Source organism: Vanacampus margaritifer, chromosome 1 (assembly GCF_051991255.1).
Source record: "Vanacampus margaritifer isolate UIUO_Vmar chromosome 1, RoL_Vmar_1.0, whole genome shotgun sequence".
Taxonomy (NCBI): Eukaryota; Metazoa; Chordata; class Actinopteri; order Syngnathiformes; family Syngnathidae; genus Vanacampus; species Vanacampus margaritifer.
The window spans coordinates 32,847,207-32,868,370 of NC_135432.1; the positions used below are offsets into that span (position 1 = coordinate 32,847,207).

The 21,164-nt window shown below is 40.7% G+C and overlaps 3 protein-coding genes across 12 annotated transcripts in view; 1 reads left to right on the forward strand and 2 right to left on the reverse strand.

The window, feature by feature from the left end:
• The window catches only part of anks1aa (ankyrin repeat and sterile alpha motif domain containing 1Aa), a 62,037-nt gene extending 61,170 nt beyond the window's left edge, over positions 1–867 (reverse strand). For 7 of the 8 annotated variants that reach the window (XM_077549258.1, XM_077549239.1, XM_077549223.1 and 4 more), the window contains exon 1: positions 618–867. In XM_077549258.1, the coding sequence (XP_077405384.1) occupies positions 618–799 (182 nt within the window). In that variant the 5' untranslated portion in view covers positions 800–867. The remainder of the gene's footprint in view (positions 1–617) is intronic. The other variant, XM_077549249.1, reaches the window with a different exon arrangement.
• Positions 868–952: 85 nt separating this feature from the next.
• Positions 953–3,720, forward strand: taf11 (TAF11 RNA polymerase II, TATA box binding protein (TBP)-associated factor). Of its 3 annotated transcripts, XM_077549290.1 has the most exons (7): positions 1,810–1,864; positions 1,945–2,050; positions 2,382–2,587; positions 2,662–2,792; positions 2,871–2,958; positions 3,104–3,200; positions 3,278–3,720. In XM_077549290.1, exons 3-7 carry the CDS (start codon positions 2,411–2,413, stop codon positions 3,406–3,408), a joined length of 624 nt encoding a protein of 207 aa, XP_077405416.1. In that variant the 5' UTR covers positions 1,810–1,864; positions 1,945–2,050; positions 2,382–2,410; the 3' UTR covers positions 3,409–3,720. The 3 variants fall into 3 exon arrangements, with proteins under 3 accessions (XP_077405399.1, XP_077405407.1, XP_077405416.1); XM_077549273.1 differs by lacking the exons at positions 1,810–1,864; positions 1,945–2,050 and adding an exon at positions 953–1,214; XM_077549281.1 differs by having other exon boundaries at positions 1,805–2,050.
• A 129-nt stretch (positions 3,721–3,849) lies between these two features.
• Positions 3,850–20,472, reverse strand: bltp3a (bridge-like lipid transfer protein family member 3A). Its single transcript, XM_077549186.1, has 21 exons — positions 20,279–20,472; positions 17,789–17,951; positions 17,042–17,080; positions 16,811–16,902; positions 16,556–16,745; positions 15,926–16,066; positions 15,532–15,702; positions 15,134–15,314; positions 14,974–15,060; positions 13,325–13,495; positions 13,091–13,236; positions 11,011–11,152; positions 10,606–10,805; positions 9,311–10,542; positions 9,006–9,190; positions 8,077–8,207; positions 7,827–7,977; positions 7,464–7,720; positions 7,244–7,352; positions 7,077–7,129; positions 3,850–5,747 (listed from the first exon to the last, which is right to left on the reverse strand). The coding sequence occupies exons 1-21, from the start codon at positions 20,320–20,322 to the stop codon at positions 5,631–5,633; spliced, it is 4,002 nt and encodes a 1,333-aa protein (XP_077405312.1). The 5' UTR covers positions 20,323–20,472; the 3' UTR covers positions 3,850–5,630.
• Positions 20,473–21,164: the final 692 nt, after the last annotated feature.

A 21,164-nucleotide genomic window follows, 5' to 3' on the forward strand; every position in this document is an offset into this window, starting at 1 on the left:
TGTACAGACATGATAGACTGGAGTTTGTATCGAAATAAACGTCATCGAAGTGAGCATGAAGACAAAATCCTCAAGATGGTGGCTAAAACCTATCAAACGTTTACCTCACCCAAGGACTTCCCCCTTCTTGCAACCTCTGGCACAACGCTTCCAAGCAGCTGAAGTCAACAGTAACAAGCACACACACACACGCACACACACTTGACTGGTCAGATGAAAGTTGGCTTGCTTTGCTACTTCACCTTCACCAGTGAGAGTACTGGCATTCAATAACGCCTGAAAATCTTTTTTGCGTGTACTATTTTCTAGTAGCTATTTTGTGGCTGCATAAAACCAGACACTCGTTTGTGCACATGACAGACAGCACAACTGGATGAGCTAACAAAGAGGCATGCGTTCATTACATTAAGCGTTTTAGACTGTCCCCCGACACTCGGCTGGCGTTTTGGCATAATGTTTGCGTTCTAAATTACGAAAACAATAAGTTAGCGTTAGCAGACTTGATTAGTCAACATAATAAATCAGAGTAGGCCAGGCTAATATTTGGCTGAGAAACACTGCAACACGGATAGAAATCGTCCAGTTCACAGCGTCTTCTTCCCTCCAATGCAACCTACCTGAGCAGACTGGAGAGCGGATGCGAGGAGGCAGCGTGGCCGCCGCTGTTGCCACTTCCACCGGGTCCATACGACCCGCTGCCGCCGGTACCAGCCGACGGTCGTTTCCCGGATAAAAGCTTCTCCACCGCGGCCAGGTTTCCCGTGCGAGCCGCTTCGAGGAGCTCCTGCTCCTTCCCCATTGTGGAGCGGTTGAAAGCCAAAGAAGGACGGGCTTTGCTTATGGAAATCCACCCTTCCCTTTCCCCCCCGATCTTAAGTTAGTATTCCTCAATTCAATTGTGTATAAACAAAAAGATTCCCCCGCCGTTTTCTCTATCCGTCCGCCTGCTCCGCGGCGTCGCTGGCGCATGAAAGGGGGAAAAGTTTCGCTGAGGCGCACGGCACCACCATGGAGCAAACTTCCTCTGGCCAGTCCCCTGAGCGGTGTCCGTCACTTCCTCGAAACTGCTCCCTCTTGCTGCATCTCCAACGCGAACCCCCCGCAGGCAGACATTCACACGCGCGGCCCCGGACGAGACACACACCCTTCCCGAGTTGCTAGATACGAGGATACGGGAGATTCCAGCAAACTGGTGCCACAAAGTGGGCACAGAGGTGGGCCGCGTTCCCTTCTAGGTTCCAAGTGTCCACTAATCTCGTGTCACTCACTGATACGAATTGTTGAAAAATAACAAATGACCGTCATTCATGTATTACTTTTTGTTTTACAATACGTTCAAACTTGTCAAATTGCCTCGGTGGTTGTGAACAGGAACGTTTCACAACAGCTCATCAGGTGACAAGTGAATTGAACGGCAATAGAAACCAACGTTAGTTTATAGTAGTTAGTTAGTTAGTTAGTTAAAAAATAAAAAGAGCCGGGGCGCCTTTATGGAAATATTGATTTTGCCCAACCAGTGCCTATAATCCATAATTGAATCTGAGACAGAATTTTTGGGGGCATGTGAAACAAAATAACGTTTGTAAAATACGTGATTTTATGTGTGTTCTATTACGTTCTCACCTTTATGCATTCAAAATATAAGATCGAACTTTAAAAGTCACCAAAAACGTGCGCCAATGATAATTTTGAACAACAGTATAAAAAAAGTAAGCTCTAGTATTATACTGTATATGTGTACTGTATCAATAAAGGTCTGATGAATTCCCGCCTGTGTTGTAAATTCTTATTAATAAAGGTTTTACAAACAGGAAACGGAAGTGACGTTAGGTACCAGTGAATTGCCTGACTCTTTTTATAAAATGTATTTTCTCCGAAAATTCAAAAGTCGCTAATATAATTTGAGGCTAAATTGTTCGTTTACGAGGGAAACTTTTGTTACAGGCGGTGCTTACTTGACAGTCACCTGGCAGTTAAAACGAACGTGTATGTTAGCTTTCATTCTTCGTTAGCTTAGCAACTGTTTTGTTGACGCCAGACTCCACTGAAGGTAAGCGATTATTTGCATTGCTTTATTTTTATAGTCAATAAAAATTGCCGGCATTGAAAGACAAATAAACACATACCGCATACATTTAAACAAAGCACCGCATACGTGGTTTGATTTGTGTCGGCAACCGTGTTTATATATATATATATATATATATATATATATATATATATATATATATATATCTATCCATCCATCCATAATTTAAATTTATATATTCTAGAATTTAAATTAATATATGTTCACCATCAGAACTTAAAAGAGATGTAAATGTAGGATGCAGTCATGGGCAGATAGACTAACCATTAATGACCACTGTTAATTCCTGCAGTCCGAAGCTGCCATCGTGATTGGTTGATAATGGCGGATCCTGCACGGATCAAAATCGAGGGCACAATTGAGAGCCCAGCAGCAGGCCAAGATGAGAAGCCTAAAGCTCAGGCGACCGAGGACACAATGCTCCCTGCTTCGGAAAAGCCTGCAGACGAACCAAAGGAGTCGTCCTTGCAAGAGCAGCAAATACAGGACGATGCATCTGTAAGTGAATTTAAAGTTTAGGCCTACGTGCTTAGATGACTGGATTCTAATATTTTACTTTACCTTGTGTGAAGGAACCAGCGGCAGCAGAGGATGAGGAGGAAGGAACTTCAGGTCAGCCTGCGTCTAAAAGACTGAAAGTGGAACCAGAAAAGAAAAAGGAGAAGCGGCAAAAGGTTGATGAGGATGAAATACAAAAGATGCAGTAAGATATTTTCAACCAAACACAAACCTTATTCATCAACACTTCCATTAACATGTTTCTTCCTGTGTTTTTTTTAAGGGTTTTGGTGTCATCTTTCTCTGAAGAGCAGCTGAATCGTTATGAAATGTACAGGCGAGCTGCCTTCCCTAAAGCTGCTATTAAGAGGGTATGACGTTTCTGAATATTAATAAGTGCAGTATTTCCCAAACTGTGAGGAAAGGGAATCACTATGTTAATGTAATGGGTATTCTAAAAAACAAAACAACAATAAAAAAAAACCTTCATTTGTATTTCTGTGCTTTGTTTTCTAGCTAATCCAGTCCATAACAGGATCCTCGGTATCACAGAACGTTGTGATCGCCATGTCGGGTATCTCCAAAGTTTTTGCTGGGGAAATAGTTGAGGAAGGTAAGAATGTAACACACACGCAAACTTGTGTTTCATGTAAATAATTGATTAATCGTAAATAACTTGGGTTTTCACAGCATTGGATGTTTGTGAGAAGTGGGGAGACACGCCACCTCTTCAGCCCAAACACATGAGGGAGGCAGTGAGGAGGCTGAAGAGCCGCCATCAGATTCCCAACACCAAGTACAAAAACATTCTGTTCCACTGAGGAGTGCAGCTTCAGATTACATGTCAATGATAACACTGGCCCGACTAACAAAGTGGCACCATTGCTCCAAGGAAACGATGCGTCAATGGTCATACTGCTTGTTGAGCAGGCATCAAGATCAGTGTGCATATTGCTGAAGAAACTTTGATTTGCACATGATTAAGGACTTTGGACTTGGAGCAGCCCCGCTTGTTCTTGCCAAACTGCCAGTGTAAATGTTTGATATCATATAACATTCACTTCAATACTTCAGTTCATATGAAATTGTACTGATATAAATGTAAATACAGTGAATTTTATTAGTGAAAATAGTATGACTGTTTGGCCTTTTTACTGAAAGTTTAAAAACATTTATTGATATCCACCATAAACTTAATGGAGTCTTGACGTTGGTGAGTCAGGAGGTGGGTGCAATAATAGACAACAGAAGCACAACTTGAATGTGTTGAGCAAGTGTTCATTTATTCTGTTAAAATACTTTACACTCACTACTGGTTCACAGAACCAACATCATATTAGTCTTAAGTGATAAAGACATAAATTACAATATTCTACACAAGTACGGTCCACAGGGTTCAGAACACCTGCATCATATGGAAGAGCCACAAGGGCTCACCTGCAATCTTTGTAGTTAATGTAAAAGGGAGTGAAAAATCCAGTGATTTTACTCTCACAAGTGCAAATAAAACAATACCATGACACGTAAGTTCATGCAGCGGAGAGAAAACAGACAGACTTTGCTTTACTGGCCATCCTGTTTCTGCTGCTTCACACGCTTGCTTAGGAGGGCAGAGATGTGGAGTTGATCAAGTAATAAGCAGATGAAACTCGGCACTGGATTTCCTGCTACACAACATTGACAGCTGTCACATTTGATTTAATCACAAATAGAGGAAGCACACCAGTTTTTTTTTTCTTCTTGATTTTGGTTGATCATATTGCTTAGAAATGTAACATTCCTTCTTCTCATCCACTGCTCGGAAGCCAACAGAATAACCTTGAAATGAGTGCATTGGCGAGTTACAGCCACAAGAGGTCTGCCTTGTTGCACTGAGATAATGTGCTGAGAGGTCAGTAAATTGAGTGCTTCTAAAGGCAAAATACCACACCACATATGACAATATAGAATATCAACATTTTAAATAAAGCATTCATGTAATGAACATCAAACTGCGCAGTGTTACAATGAATGGCTACATCATTATTCTGCATTAAATAGAAAACGCAAGCATTTGGTCTAACACATCAATTCTATTTCACAGTTACATTAAATGTTCAGAAAAGTGCTTTACGTGACACTGCATAAGCATGCATAATTAGTAACACAAAGACATGTTTTAACAATATGGTTCCAAAATACTGTGCAGTAATAGTGAACCATATAATTGCTTTGATATGTCTTATGCACACACAAGTAAACAAACGGCAGGGGCATGGTCACTGTCAGTGTCTATAGGTAATAACAATAAACTACAAAAGCGCTCAATTTTAAATGCAATCCATTTCATAACCTTAACAATACTGACTGCATGGAAATAAAACTGATACAATGGTAACAAGGTGAACTTTGACTTGCATATGCCAATGTATTTTTATGCTTTTCTTTACTTTTCACTACTTGTGTTCAACATTTGAAGCTACTATGCTACATCATAAATACATTTGGATCAATTGTATAGTTACAATCTACAGTACAAAGTGGTGCGCTTTAGCGTGTATCAGACACACAATCAACCTTAAATATGCGTACCACAAACTATCAAGTGGAAAGAATTGAAAGCCTGATGGTATTTAACCAGCATGCTGCATGACAAACCACACAAAGAGTTTACTGTCCACGCTAAAGTGAGCAGAAAACACCAGATTCACTGTCTGAGAACACCAGTAATGTACTCGGCTAGTTCTGGAATTATATGGACGTTGGCATATTTAAAAAAAAAAAAAAAATGTCACAATGCAATCAAAGTCTAGACTTTAATACCAATCATGATAATAATTGCAGCGTTGTCAAATCTGCAGTCCCCCCAAAAAAGTCATTGTCCATATAATTACCAAACCAAAAGTACCAGTTATCGGACCATGTTCCCCTTTAGTAATTGTAACAAATTTAAGTCGTCATCATGTTATCATCTCGACTTTCCAGATGTGCTCGGAAAGGGTAATGCTGGCTTCTGACAGTGTTCTTCTACATGATCACCACAGAGGCATGAAGGTCGAAAGGCTCAGAGCGTAAACTCAGGGTCATACTTCTTTATCTCCAGAAGGAGGCGATCTCTGTCACTGCGGACCTCTGTGAGGGCCATCTGGGCTTCAGAAAGCTTGGACTGCAGGCTTTGCCTCTGTAATGGCGGGATTATTAGATCAGTTAGTGGCACAATACATGTTCTGTATGACAGGATGCTGCAAGCAAACTAGTCTAGTGCAGAGGTTTTTTTTTTCTCATGGTGAATCACATAGAGAATAGAGGAAAAGAAAACCCTTTAAAAAAAACTAATCATCATTCTAGTGCAGTGGTCCTCAAAAGTACTGCTTGAAACTTTTTTCACAACCACTACAGCACAGTTGTTAAGTGTAGTTCACTTGTATCTAAGTACAATAAAGTCACATTTAATCTTTTAGAACTGGTTCTTTTAAAAATTTAGGAACAATTTTAATTCAACTTTTAAATGTTTAATTGAATCCTTACATAGATGTTTTTTTCTCCTATACAGTATTTAAGCAGAGTGGTAATCAGGATTCTTATAGTTTTGGAATTTCTATTTTAGTTTTTATTTCATTTCGATTTTTTTTTTAGTTTTAGTTCAGTTTTAGTTAGTTTCAATATTAGTTTTTGGGGTTTTTTCCAAAAAAAAAAAAAAATACTTGTGTGGAATATTAAGTAAACACCATGGTAAAATGAAAAAAGTAACTAATTTCTTAGCTAGCGTTACATTTCAACTGAGTTAAATAAACAAGCAGGCGAGCTGAGCCAAAAGTCAAGCACCTAAGCCTATAGGAGCGACGTCATCTGATGGTGCTTTTCTATTGGCTGCTGCTAGATGACATCACTTCTGTGTGACACACTTTCAAAGGTCCTTATTCTGGTTAATATCAAAATAAATATACTTAAAATCACATTTAAAATCATCCCCAAAGGCTCATGCATTAAATTAATTACCAAAGACTAAAACAAAGGACATTTTTGCTATAATTATAGTTTGTTAGTTTTGTAAACATAAAATGTAGTTTCAGCTAGTTTCCGTAAAAAAAATAAATAAAACATTTTCATTTTTGATTTTATTTCATTAACGAAATTGATGAATTTTACTAAACTAAAATAAACTGCCACAGTGGCTTACAATAATAGTTAATGAAAACTGTCTTTTTTTTTGCCTTTCGGCCAACTATGCACTGTATTTTAATGTTGGTGATGAATGTAGTTCTTGGAGGTGTCAAGAGTTTGAAAACCATGGCACTGCATGATAACACAATCCTATAAAGATCCCCAGAAGGGAAATCGGGACCAACAGTGGCACACAGGACAAAGCAGCGGGTTTGCAATATAAGAATAACAATAAATAAATAAATAATGTAGCAAGTAAACAACAAAGCAATAACATTAGTTTGTGCGTGCATAACAAATGTGGCCTGTGAGTTTGTATGGTTGTGCAAGCACAGAAATTGATTACCTCACTCTCTTGTTTACTAGAGCAGGAATAGGTTTGACTGTCCCGATCTCCAGCTACAATTAAGAAACAAACAAGCAAGATTTTTGATTAATGAGCGTGCACACAAAACCAGCAAAACATCTGCCATTGTATCCAACACCTCAAGATTAAAACGCAGTTGTGCCCACCTTTGAGCCGCATGGTGCCATCATCAGTGCGCTCAAAAAGCAGCCGATCTACAACAAATGTGGCTGAGGTTGGCTGAGGAGCTGTCGGGTAAATTCTTGGGCTATCATCCTATTTAAAACAAAAACAAGAGAGCAACACAAGCTTTACGGCCTTTTCATCAGAATTGTGTTCATGTAACATGGAAGGATTTAAACATTTAAAATGACTTCCATGGCCCACCTTAATAGTCACGGTTATATTGCTCAAAAGCAAATTGAATGGCAGACCATCCATACTAAATTCATCCTCCAGAAAAGGCCCAATGTTTGCTACGGTGGAGGTTAACAGCTCGACGTGACAGTCTTGCACTCTCACATCCAGCAGGCCCAAAGACTCGGACATTTCAGAGTGTCGTGCTGCAGATGGACCACTTTCTGCTCGCATACACACTACAGGAGAGCCCCTGCTACTGTGCCCATTCTGTTTGTGAACAGGAGCTGCACAAAGGAAAATGTGTGGCCAAGGTAGAGAAATGTAGTTACAAATCAGCTTATCATAAAGCGTGCATAATGTTAGCTTAGCAGTGTGTCATATCCAAGTTACCTTGAATGAGACCAGCCAGCAGGTCCAAAACCCTGACGTTACCCATCTGCACTGATCTTAGATTCTGGGCTTGTACAGCAATAACTTGGTCCTCTCCCTTTACTTCCATTGTGCAGGATATCCCATTCAGATTAAGGAACAACACGGAAGACTAGAAGGACCGTACAAAGAAAGAACAAGAATAATTAATTGTGAGAATAAACTTTATTCAGCAGCGCCATAGATATATTCCCCAAACATAAGAACCTACCATATCTGCAGATCCATCTTCTGTGCTGAATGACAGGGAGCTGCTGAGGTCAGCTGATGACCCTCCCTCTGTGCCAAGAGCAGGGCTGCCTGAAGGATTGACACTGAGACGCGCAGAATCAACACCAGATTCTGGAAACGTCAAACAACACACTTATGACTTGGTTCTCCAAAGGTTTGGACATGCACCAATGGCGGAAAACCTGATTATGGAAGCTGATCTACTGTCATGGGGCACCCAGGTTTGTGTCTGCCACATGAGCAAAATTGCAGTGCAATTCATTATTAACACTAACCCAAAATAGAACTCATTCAAACCCCAAAATACTTTGTCCTTACTCCCCAAAACTTATTTACACATTTTTTATGTTATTTTTATGCAAGAACATAAAGAAGGCTGTGATGCTGCTTCTGACACGAAGTGGTGGCTTAAAGCAATGGCAGTTGGTGACAGCAGAGTATACAAGATCAGCCAGGGCCATGTTGCAACAAGCTCTTTTTGTTTCTCAAGTTGTTTTCACTAGGAATGTGAATATTGATGAAACTTAGCTGTATTCTAATGCTAATTGCTACAAAATGGAAACAGATACAGGTATACTTTTTTTCCTGATGAAAGAAGAGACTCTAATCTTTTGTTTGGTAAGTTCCATATTTTGAAGCAATAGAACACAATATTCTATAAAACAGCCGGGAGCGAAGGGGCTTGCTTCAGTGAAAATGGCTGCGAATTAATGATTTAATTGGCTGTTACCGGTAATACAAATGTTGAATTGCAGCAAAACAAGTGGCCGTCAGTTAGCCGCTCGGGAACAATAGTTGCCAAACCCCGCACAGTGTGCAACAGTTCAAATTCACATTGCACGGCGTGCGTCGGATGGTGAAGACGTAATGCGATATAGTCATTGTTAAAAATGGAAACATTGACACTACCTGATTCCATGAGAACAACAAAATTGTCGCTGGCATCACTGCCCATAGACAAGCTTTCATCAGGCAGACTGCCATCCAAGATAGCGCTGTCAAAGGAATGCTGGGAAGGTGACTGCTTCATCATTTGATGCCTTAGGCTGGCCACCGGGGTGGGAGAGGACTCTTCTGGATGTTGGACTTGTTCCCTGTCAATGTGCAAGAACACACACTCATCTGTTAAGAGCACCAAGCACTAATAAAAGCATGTGATGCAGAAACACCTGATTACATTGTCACCAGCTCAGCAGGAAAGCACGAACACTTACTTGACATGCGGACTGAACAGTTTACTCATCCCAGAGCCACGACTCAATATGCTAAAGGCGTCTCTTGTTATTGAAAATGCGCCTTTGGTTAAGTCCAATGAGGCACTGATGGCATCTTTGGTCACGTCTTTGGTGACATTGATGGCGCTTGATAGTTCTCCCTCCAGACTGAAGGTGGAGGGCTCTCGGGAGAGGGCAGGGGAGTTTACTGGTGAGAGCTGAGGCGACAGGACTGGGGTGTCCTCAAGGATGGTCAACGCATCTCCTTCCAGTCCCTCTTCAACAGCCTCACATGCCTCCTCCACGGTACCATCTTGTTCATCCTTGCCAAAAGCATTCTGGGCCATACTGAGGGAGGACACCCCGTTTTCTAACCCGCTGTCCACAGGGATCAAATCTGTAGACTGATGAGTGGGGGAGATGTCAGAGTCTGTGAGACTGGGGCTGTCGGTTTCTGGAGTATGAGGGACCTCTTCCTCAGGCTCTGTGCCGGCTGGTGGTAATAGGAGCCCCACCTCCACTGAGTCCAAAAGCAGGGCAAGACAAACTGTGGCTGGTTTTGACTTTTGGTCACAACTCTGCTTAATGCCCTTTAGATCCCGACTCAATTCCACCCCCAAACGTGCCATGGAATCCTTCATTCTCAGCAAGGCAACATATTGGTAGTGGTTGAGCCACATCTTGACTGGTGTGATGACATGAGCAATAATATGGACGCAGGCAAGAGCAGCATCCTCGTGGGCAAGTTGTTCTGGGGGTGACTGATGTGCCTTGCTAGGGCTGGTGGGGTCACATGATGAACCCATGAACCAGGCAGCAGGCTGGCACATCCATACAGACATAGCAAAGGGTTCCACAAAAGGGTGTGTTTTGCCTTTGGGGAGTCTTCGAGTCCCATCAAAACCGAGTGCAACACGGGACAGACTTAGGGACCAGACATCTTGGGATCTTAGTTGTCGCACAACGGGCGGTGACGGTGTCGACTCGTGAGAGTGTTGGACGAAGATGGAGGGTATGGCACGGAAGGCACTATGGTCTCTCGGGTAAGGACACGGTGGCGTGGGCTGAAAAAAAGAGCAGCTCGCAAAGGTGTTACAGGTCATGCTGAGGTCAGCTCTGGAGCCATGGGGACAGTGGCGAGTGTTGCTGAAAGCCATCTGAGGTACAGTGACAGAAAGAGACTGAGGACGCTCTGGATGGTCCAATATAGAAGAATCCAGGGGAATCACCACCTAAGGAAAGGAACATTAAAAATAACTATCCCCCTTTTTTTACTGTTTAACTTCACAACTCACCTTAAGCTGAGCTGCATCCAGACGGATGTCAACATGCTCGTCTGCTTTGCTGCTGTCTTGCAAATGGTAGAAAGCTTTGACCTGATCCAGGGTGTGTAGCAACCCTCTTGAAAACAGATTAATCCACAACACACTTTTGGGGTCAACACACAGCTGGAGGCCATTTACCTGGGTATACAGGTTCGAGGTTGGCACTGGAACTATAAAACGAGGTAACCGTTTAGTTAAAATTTCCGAAGAAAGAGTTGAATGACTTTGAAATTAACACCAAAAAAAATAAATTTAGATGAACATGACATTGTTGATGAACAAGGGTTTCAGTCATGCAAAACAAACATGTCAGTACCAACATATTTGATTTTGATGTGATAAGCTGAAGTGAAAAAGAAAACTCAAGTCAGTTACCTGAGAAACTTGGGTTGTTGGGAAAGTAGTATTCAGTAAACTGCAGATGAATAGCTGGTACATTATCTGGCAGATGCAAAGCTTTACGATTACATGACAACAAAGGCTGGGTTTTCTTGTTTTGACGACTCTTTGTAGACACCTAAATGAGGGGAAAAAATAAAAGATTTTTTTTAGTCTTTTGTGTTCAGAAAATGCAATGCAACAGACTAATACATATATAGATAGATAGATGGATAGATAGATGAATGGATAGATAATGATCGTTTCCTTTAAATAAAAATAGGAAAGAAAAACAGAAGACAATTCTCGCTGTCTAAAGGGGAAGTAAAAGTTCCTTTAAATAACCAGAAAATAACAACTGAAACAAGGTAAAAACCGTGATCACTTATATAAATCAAATAAATTCTCAGTACGTCAACATTTTGTATACCAATATTGTTTATGAGCAAAGAATATAGATGAACTGAAGTCACCAATGTTAAAAGAGGGTAGTGGCCAAACAGAGCTAAAAGCCACCATTTTCACTGTGGTACTTCAAAACGCCACATCAAACACATGGGCAAACAAATTGCCCCCCAACCCATCCCCTCACTCCCTAGCTCTCCTTTGCATGTTTGGATGAACTTCCCTTCATTGCATGCCTTTTTAGCCCGTGCAATCAATGTGTAGCATAAATTAGGATCGCCGAAGGAGCGATGTATACGACTCGAAAGGCTGCCTGCAGTTCTCTCTGTCGCCTCGAGGAGCACCACGTCTGTTTGATTAACTTATTGAGTAAACAAACGAAAAACCTTGTGTAAATCAGTTTTTGTATGAAAAAGCTACAATGTAATAGTTTTGGGGTTTGATTTACCCAATTGGGGGCTAAAAATTTGATTTCAAAACACACAACTCACGCTGATGTTCTGTATTATGCAAAAATATATATTTTCTATCACTACTTAGCAAATAGCAAACATTCACACGCATTTCTATACTACTGCAAGCTTCAATAAGGTGACAGTGAAGTAGGGAAAACAGCTATATGAGGTAATGAGATTTCAATTATGCAAAGTGAACTGTTCAAATCCTATTGCAATCCCCAATTTTGGTATGCACCAATTCTATGCCCACGGCAATAGCAAAGTTGCTCTTGTTCGAAGTCGTTTGAAGTCCAAACTAGGGAGGTGAGAAAAGTGGAGCAGCAGGTGTAAAAATTGGAGGAAATAAATTAGGTAGGTGGCAAAGAAAAAGAAAGTATCAAATGAACAAAAGGGGGGGAAAAGGGGGCGGTTCTCCTTGTTCAGTAGCAGGTTCAGATCATGTGTGGGCTGCCCACAGAGGGGTGCCATCAACGTGTCTACTGCAACTGTTGGCAGAAAGGCAAGCTTGATGCAGATGCAGTGGGGGCTTTGAACAGGCCGGTCTGCGAAAGGGGTCCCCGAGGTAAAGTTTTTGACCCCCTGGGGAGAAATTGGTGTGGCCATGTGTTGGGGCTGCCTGGAATGTCCTGTCCTATACTGTATTTATTATCAAGGCATCCTCCAGTGTCCTCATACCATTACCTTTAAATAAGTCCGCCAAAATAGCAGTAAATCCCTTCGCCGACTCCCCCTTAAAACGCTTTCTTATGCCGCTCAAAAATAGAATTATTTTTTCCATTCGAGGTGATTTGCATTCGCAGCAGACGCCCTACAGCTGCGCAGCGCTCCCCAGCAACGCGCTGTCCTCTGCTCCCTGCCTCTCACCACATTACCAACGATGTGAAAATGGCTTCAACAGCTGCATGAAACCAGCCAAAGAGCCGCACGCAAGCCGTGATTGGCCAGGCCTAAGAAATTTACAATATAATCACATGCGACCTGACTAACCTTAATAAATGGACATTTGACTCATCCCCCAAAAAAATTTGAGGCTCTTTTATATTTGTATTTGTCTACTCCTGCTTTATAATAAAGTTATCTTTAGCATTTATATTGTTCGCAACAAACCTGCAGCTGCTTTATCAGTGCTACTTTGTAGCTTGTTCAAATAACTGACTGCTTGCAGAGCGCAACATTAAGCTGGTCAATCAAATCAGAGAATGATAAAATCTTGCCTGGTGAATGTCAACGTCATCTATTCGGACCACCATGCAGCTTGAGCGCAACCTCTTCAGTGTTGAGCGTGAAGGACTCATGCCAGCGTTGTTTCGGGCTGACTGTTCTTTGTCAGAAACATTTGACTTTGGACTGGTTGTTCCATCTGAATTGAGAGAGAGCACAACTTGATTACAAGAGCGTCAGAACTAATCGGCGGCAATACAATTCAAAATTAAATTATGCATCCATACCTCGAGGCGTCCTTGCAGGTGAATCATTGTGTGGCTCAGACACGTCAGTATATGGATCTGGAAACCCAAATGATTCTGCCTTCTTCTGGTACTCGTGCAGCAGTTTGCCTGCCCACTGTGCCTGAGCTTCCATAGCACCACTATAGCGTTCCCAGTGTCGACATCCATCAGCTGTGGAGAAGCAGCAGCATAAACGGCAATTAAACGTAGCCACCAAATTTAGGCCTAATGCACAGAGCCACTGGGCTAAACGAGAATGAAGCGCCCCAACCAAAAATAAGTACGGTTGGCGACTCACAACGAGAGACCACCAACAACACCAGAAGAAATCGATAATAAGTCACGTCACTAGGAATGACATTACTTAGAGAAAGATTTTTTCATGTAGCAGATGTTCTGACAACCTTATTTTTCTGGTTTATTTGTTTTTGAAATATTTTGCACAGTGCACATATTTTGAAATAATTTAACAGATATGTTTGTAATTGTTGACGAAATACATTTTGTAACAACACCACACAACATGAGCATTTATTTAACCTCTGTATTGACCAGTGGGCTAATTTGAATTTTACAAAGTTCTGTTGACTTCTTTTTAAAGGGCAAGTCAACCTTAACTCATTTGCTCCCAAAAATGTATAAATATGTTCCATTGTAAATGTTTTTTTGTATGCTAGAGCATACAGAAGGCTTTGATGCAGCCACTCAGCTACAGAGAACGTTTGAGGAAATGGTAGTTATTACAAAAACGGCCAGAAGGTGGCAGCAGAGCAAAAGAGATCAACCAGGGCCATGTTGAAAAAAGCTCATTTACCCACAGTTCTATACAGATTTGTGAATAATGATGAAACTTAGCTATATTCTAATGCTAATTGCTGCAAAACGGAAATAGATAGAAATATACTTTTTTCCTGATGAAAGAAGAGACTCTAATCTTTCTTTTGGTAGGTTCCATGTTTTTATAGCAATAGAACGCAGTTTTCTGTGGGCCTTGCAAAATCACTCAAAATCCAGTAAAACAGCCGGGAGCGAAGGGGGTTGCTCCAAGGTCAACATTTCTTGACAATAATATGTTATATGTGACCTCACGAGTCCACACATGACATTTTGATTAATATTACATTTGTGGAATATAAGTTATGCAGCAAAGTCCAGCCGTTTTTATCCCTCTCAGGGGGCGGCCATTTTGTCGACTGAAGATGAAATTACAGTTACGCAGGCTCAGGCAACAACCAATCACAGCTCACCTGTTTTCTGAAGCTGAGCTGTGATTGGTTGGATCTAAGCAACTATGATGTCTTTTTCACTGGACAAAAAGTGGCAAAATGGCCGCCTTCTGATTTTAACAAAAGACTGCTGGATTTTGCTGCTTAACTCATATTCCACTAACGCAATTTTACCGGTAACCAGAATACCGTATTCAGACTAGTGGGGCCGCATCGAACATACTACTGTCAAGAATTTGGGGGGGGGGGGGGGGGCGACTTCCCCTTTAGAAAGTTGGCATTCCAGATACTTAATTAAAATACTTCCGAATGGTTCATTATACAATCATTGACCAGTTTTTAATAATTCTCATAGTACACCAATTAAAACGAATAAGTGGCAGTACACCGTTTAACAGAGGGCAGTAAAATCATCCCACTCACCAGGTCTGTGAACAGGATAGTAGTCAAAGCCCAACTTCCTGAAGGTCAACTGCATTGCACCCTGCAAACCTGGAGGTTCTTCGATATCTGTCAACATATTGTAGTTGATGGAAGCGCTAGTGACAGACCATTGTACTTCAACCAAGTCAGTCCCATTTACCTTCAGCCACTGAGGAACTGTCGTTGCATACATGCAAGTCCAAGCGGGAAATGAAAGTGTGGTAAGAAGATTCCTTCACATCAAAGCGATCAAAATATTGACTAAGGTTGTTGGGTGAGCCAGTATGAGCGGGTGCTGACTCTGTCCAAAGGTTGTGGAAACCAGGTGATGGAGGTGCAGTCTATAATACACAAGTGGTCAATTATTGAGTAAGAAAAAATAGACAAGGGCTCACATTTAAAGCTAACATGTTTACTTTGTTGAGTAAAGAAAGAAACGATTTTGAAGATAAAAAAAAAAATCACAGCAACACTTCAAATATGATTTTCAGATGAAATAAGATCAAGTCTTTAAATGCTTTATTTGATTTTGATTGACTAGATCACGATAGGCAGGACCTGCAGGGAATCTGTTGTCATGCTCTTCCTCTGCTGAGCCGACTTCTCCATGGCCTCACTGAGGGATTTGGCATATCTGATGATGGCTTTGAGCTGAGAGTCGGTCAGCACCCACAATAAATCATCCAGAATAAAAAGCAGCTTGGAGGCCAACACGTTGCAATCCTTTATCTGGATGGGACAATGAAGCGTTTGTGAGCCAAATGCATGGAGAGCAGAGAAGACATTTTTCAGGCACTTTCATGCTAAACTATAGCGCTCCACACATACATTACATTACTCTAAATGAAAGAAACATAATATTGAAGCTTCGTTTTTTGGCACACTCTTTCTTGCAACCTTAGTCTTAAATTATTTGACAACGATATCAATTTAAATGAAATGGATGTCTCACTCTGCGTTTTAGAGCAATGCGAATGCGTCCCTGGTTGGTGATGAGGCGCAACGGAGTGCTACCCAAATCCTGGTCGTCACTCTCGATGGCGTCTGCCTCGATACGCAAAGTCTGCCAGTTAATTTCCTTGAACGTCAATACCTGAACCAAAGAATAGATATGCAAGACTCAGCAGTTAAAACATGTCATCATCATTGAGAAGAGAAGAAACCTTGATTGGATATTTCATACAGGGTTCTTACATCTTAAGGCAAGTTAAAGACTTTTTAATTCCTTTTAAAATTGAATTGAAGACTAACTAGACAACTTTCCCAGTGTCCCATGTTGTTACAATACAGACATAAATCTCTACCTTTTTTTAAAGAATGTTAACTTACATACTTGAGACTTTACAATCATAACATCATAATTATAAAATCACAATAAAAAAATCCGAAACCATAGAAAGACTTCTGAAAGATTGATTTAAGACATTTTGATGCCTTGTTTTTAGATTTATGTTTAAGACTTTAAAGATGTATGGGAACCCTGTAATAGCTTACTAAAGATACTCTGGGCACATAGCCGCAGAATCAGGTAGTAAAGTATGGATGGAATTTGCTTCTCGGAGTAACAATGTGGCACTGGTACCTCTCCTCTCTTCGGGTCTGTGACGCGGGTGGAACGGAGGTCGCTGCGCTGCCAATGAGGGTTGAGGCTGTTTCCTTGCAGCTGCCACAACTCAAAAGAGGCATGGAAGGCGCGAGCCTGCACTTTGATGGTGATGGAGTTGATTCTAACTGACATGCCCTCCACGACTTTCTCAGCAAAGCCATACTCGCTGTGAACAGTCACTGCAAATGTGAGTCAACGTGCTCACTTTCAGCAGCATTACTGCAGGCTTACCTCTGGCCTGCTGTGATGGCAATCGGAGAGGGGCCGTTGGGAGGACGTGGCTCCTCACATGTCCTCATTTCTACCTCCACCTTATCCAGGAACTGAAAAAAAGAGGAAACAGAAGTAGAATTGAACGTGTAAAAAACAAATGTAAAACTGTAGATACTAGAATGATTGAGAGATTTATAGAGTCAAGTTAACGTAGCTGAAAAGTATCACAACACAGATGACAATTCTTACCAAGCAGATGGGGCTTGTTTTTAATTTGGTCCATTGTATCTGCAAACACAGAAGGAGTACAAAGTCAGTCAAGGCCGTCGCAAAAAAAATTCCACAGCATTCTACACTCGTTTGTATTCAGAGGACACAAGAGCTCCCACAACATGACACAAGCAAGCATATTCCGTGCACATCTCAATGTGTCATGCCAGTAAGGATTATAGAACTGGATTCAGGATATGCAGGTGGGTTTCTCTGACTTCAAAAATGTTTACGTAACAAAAATATGCTTTGGAACCAGCATGGAATTCATTGTCAAGTATCAACATGGCATTCGACAACAAAGAGGGAAGCTCCATCCTCTGATTCAGTTTTTATGTTAATTCTTTATGTATTTTACATAAACATAAATTCAAAAGTTAAAGTGTGTGAATAAAAATCATGATTCATATATGACAAAATATAACTGCTACTCCTCTACAAACGTCCTAGCTGCACACTTTGCCAAAGATTAGATAATACTGTAAAAATAAAAACAAAAATTGTGATTATTGTTGAGCAGGTATTATTATGAATACTTTCATCAATCAGTTTGCTTTACTCTTCTGTCTGCAGTCAGGTCAGCATTGCATATGAGAATGTGTTCCTAACTGCCTTGCCTAGATAAATAAAGCTTGAAAAAATGTATTGTAGTTTGTGCTTTGCAGTTTAGTCATGCTCTCGTCTGTCAAACCAGTCAGCTGTCAGCTTCTTTTAAAAGTGACTCACCCTGATGGCAGCTTTGTTGCAGTAGACGCGTGTGACGGCCAGCCAGGTAGGCAGGTCAAGCATGTTCTGCAGAACCTCTTCATCCAGCTCAAGGTTGGACAGTTGCCCCTCCCCCTTCAAGGTACTCAGGTTGATCTTGTCCGGTGACAGATTCTTGGTGAACCTAAGCAGAAGAAGCAGGCCAAAGACACTCAGTTTTATTTGACAATATCGAAAGGTCACAAATTTAGGGAGTAGGAGAAAATATGATTCTTAATGAATTTCAGGGTCTTTTTAACACAGGGGTTAATGTGACATCATTATTCAATGAGACATGCTGAGGAGGAGGATTCAAAGTCACTTCGGTCACTTGTTCAAGTTCTGAAAAAACATTTATGTTCTGTTGTTAGTAAAGATGGAGAATATTGGATTAGTCGGCTCGTGCTTTTTTGAATACTTGAACACCTTTTTGTGAAATACTTGATGCGGCCCGCGCCAGACACACGCAGACTATCTCCGGGGGAGCCCACATAAATTGAGTTTGAGACCGCTGTTTTAACACCAAAGAAACATTCACATTTTATATACAGGTACACAAATCTGGATTACCCTCCGTAACTCGAACAATGGTGCAAATAAAAGGATAGCTAGAACAAACAGCAACAATCAGAGGAGAGTCATTTGTTCAATTGCTGAATATTTCAACACACAAAACCCGATTCTGATGCACCACCATGACATTTCACCGAATTATGCCACAGTATATGTCAGACTAGGCCTGGGGAACAACTGACAACTACATCTATAATGACCTGTGAGTTTGCTCCAATTTGGCCAAACTGGTAACATTGTTAGTAAACACCGTGATGTGTCTGATAAACCTGACAGACCAGTCGAACACGGTGCCTCCCAGGTCTCACTGAGCGTTCAACACAAAACTTCACATGTCCCGTAGACCTGGACAAATCTATGGTTTCTTTGAGCTTGCTTTGATATCTGATTCAAATGCACCTTTACTGCTCTCTAACTGACAGACCAGAAACCAAAAAAAACAGTGATTTACTGGAATTAAGACCAGTATTAGTTCAAAGACTATAGTGGCACTGGTAACTTAAGCTAATCGTTAAGATTAGCATGCTTTAAATGAGTACAAATATTTAAGTTTATGCAGCTATGAAACAAAAGAGGGACTGTACAAACTATTGGCCTAATAATTTAACAGCACAAAAATTAATCTTAAACTATTTAGAGGATCAGTTTTGAAATAACTAATGGCACTATATGTTGGTCTGGATTTCAATATATACCAAACCCCTAGAAATTATTGCATCCATATACTCCTACAATAATGGTATTGTATTGTTAGATGACATCTTACATAAATTTGATTTTAGTGTCTGCATTAGGGCTTAAACTAATAAGAAATGCTTTTAGAAAGTATGTCCAAAAATCACAATCTAACGCTATCATTTGAAATTAAGGATACATGATGATTCATAATACTTGTTTATCATGTCACAACCCTTTCTTTATTGTTAAAAGTTTAAATGATTTTAGGGTGTTCGGATGTCGCTGAATCTTAAAATGACCCCCCCCCCCACACACACACACACACACACATAATTGGGCTCTTGTTTTTTAGATTTGTGTAGTTTTTTTTTCAAGTGTCAATAATATGTAAGTTAAGACATTTGTATTTACGCTACAACTTTGACGAGACTGTATCTGTCTTTCAAGCACAGTTTTCTTTCATTTTTTTGAAAGACAGCATTATCGCAGAAAATTGATATATGCATTCATGTGAAGATCAAGCACAAATTCAGAGAATTATGCAATATTAGCAGGAAACAAATGCAAAAACGGGTGACGTCAAAGCCAAACGCTACTTTTAGTAACGATCAAAGTAAATTTCCGAAACTGTCAAAGCACATTAATTATCGACCAACTAATTGTCAAAAATATTGATAGCTCCAAAACTAGAGCCTCTTGTAATTGTCGGTCTCAGAAGCCCAAAATTATCCAGAAACCACAGTGTTATTAGCTGTTCTATTCTGCATTCGCAAAAACTATTCCAGCTTCCAGGGCTACGACAGAATACTGACTCACAGTCATAAAGATGCACCAAAAAGTTACCTACTACCAGGAAAAGGCTTTTTTGGCAACAGTCAGATCTGTAAACCAACAGCACAGTTAACACATTCAGCACACATTATTGTTTATGTATGTAATAATTTAATTGAACGACTGTGATTGTAGCAAAATGAATTCCATCAATTTTGCATGCAGGTGCTTGCGGAGCTAAAGAAATAAAGGGCTTTTCAAGTTACAGAAACAATGTGCAAAATCATGCCCGCTTAGAATGCACACATAATGTCTATCCTCGTCTGATATCCTGCAATCTGAAATTTAAAACGCGTTCAAAAATGTGCCGAGAAAAGCCAGCGAATGGTGATTGTTGACGCCGCCAGCATTCGATATCAAGGCTAGCAGGCTAATCTATACGACACCTACCTTGACAAATGTTTCAGAATTTGCTTTTTTATAATCCCGGCCATTTCTGATGTGCCGTAGCGTATTTCTGCCGATGAGCTTGTATTTAGATAAACATTTACTAGCTTGGAAACCGCTCAATACAAAATGTATCACTCGCTGTGGGTAGCTTATGAGCCATGGCGATGCTGCTAGGCTAGTACCTCGCTCCACATCACAAAACATAACCCCCTCCCCTCCATCTCTCTCTCCCCCTCCCTCCCTCCATCTCTCTCTCTCCCTGCCACCATATCTCGCTCTCTCCCTCCTTCCATTTCTCTCTCTCTCCCTCCTTCCATTTCTCTCTCTCTCCTCCATCTCTCTCTCTCTCTCTTTCTCTCTCTCTCTCTCTCTCTCTCTCTCACAGCGCAAGCACAAACAGCACTGAAGATGCAATAGCGCTATCTGTCGGACAGTATAGGTAAGCACATATTCGTGTAAACGGGATGCTGGCAGCAAACATTCGCAATATTATGTAATATTATTGGATACTTTTGTGTCTAATACATCTAACTGGTGTCTGTTTCAATTATGAAACATTTCTGAGAGCAGAATTTGCCACTTAATGTCAGAAAATACATTTTGTTGTGAAAAGCATCTTGTAATAGAACTGATGAAATTAGCCATCGAGATGAAGAAGACAGTAGTAAATATGATCCCAAATTAAACTTGTTAATGTAGATCTTATGAATAAACACTATACTAGTCTGAAATAATTCCTCGTTAAATTATTCTGGAACTCTCAATTCTCAAAAATTGGAACAGTGTGTTTACATGAATGAGTCCCATATGTCTTGTTCATTAAGATGCACTGTCCCGACAAAATAAATAAATTAATGGCATGAAACGTGTCTTGTTCCTTTAATAT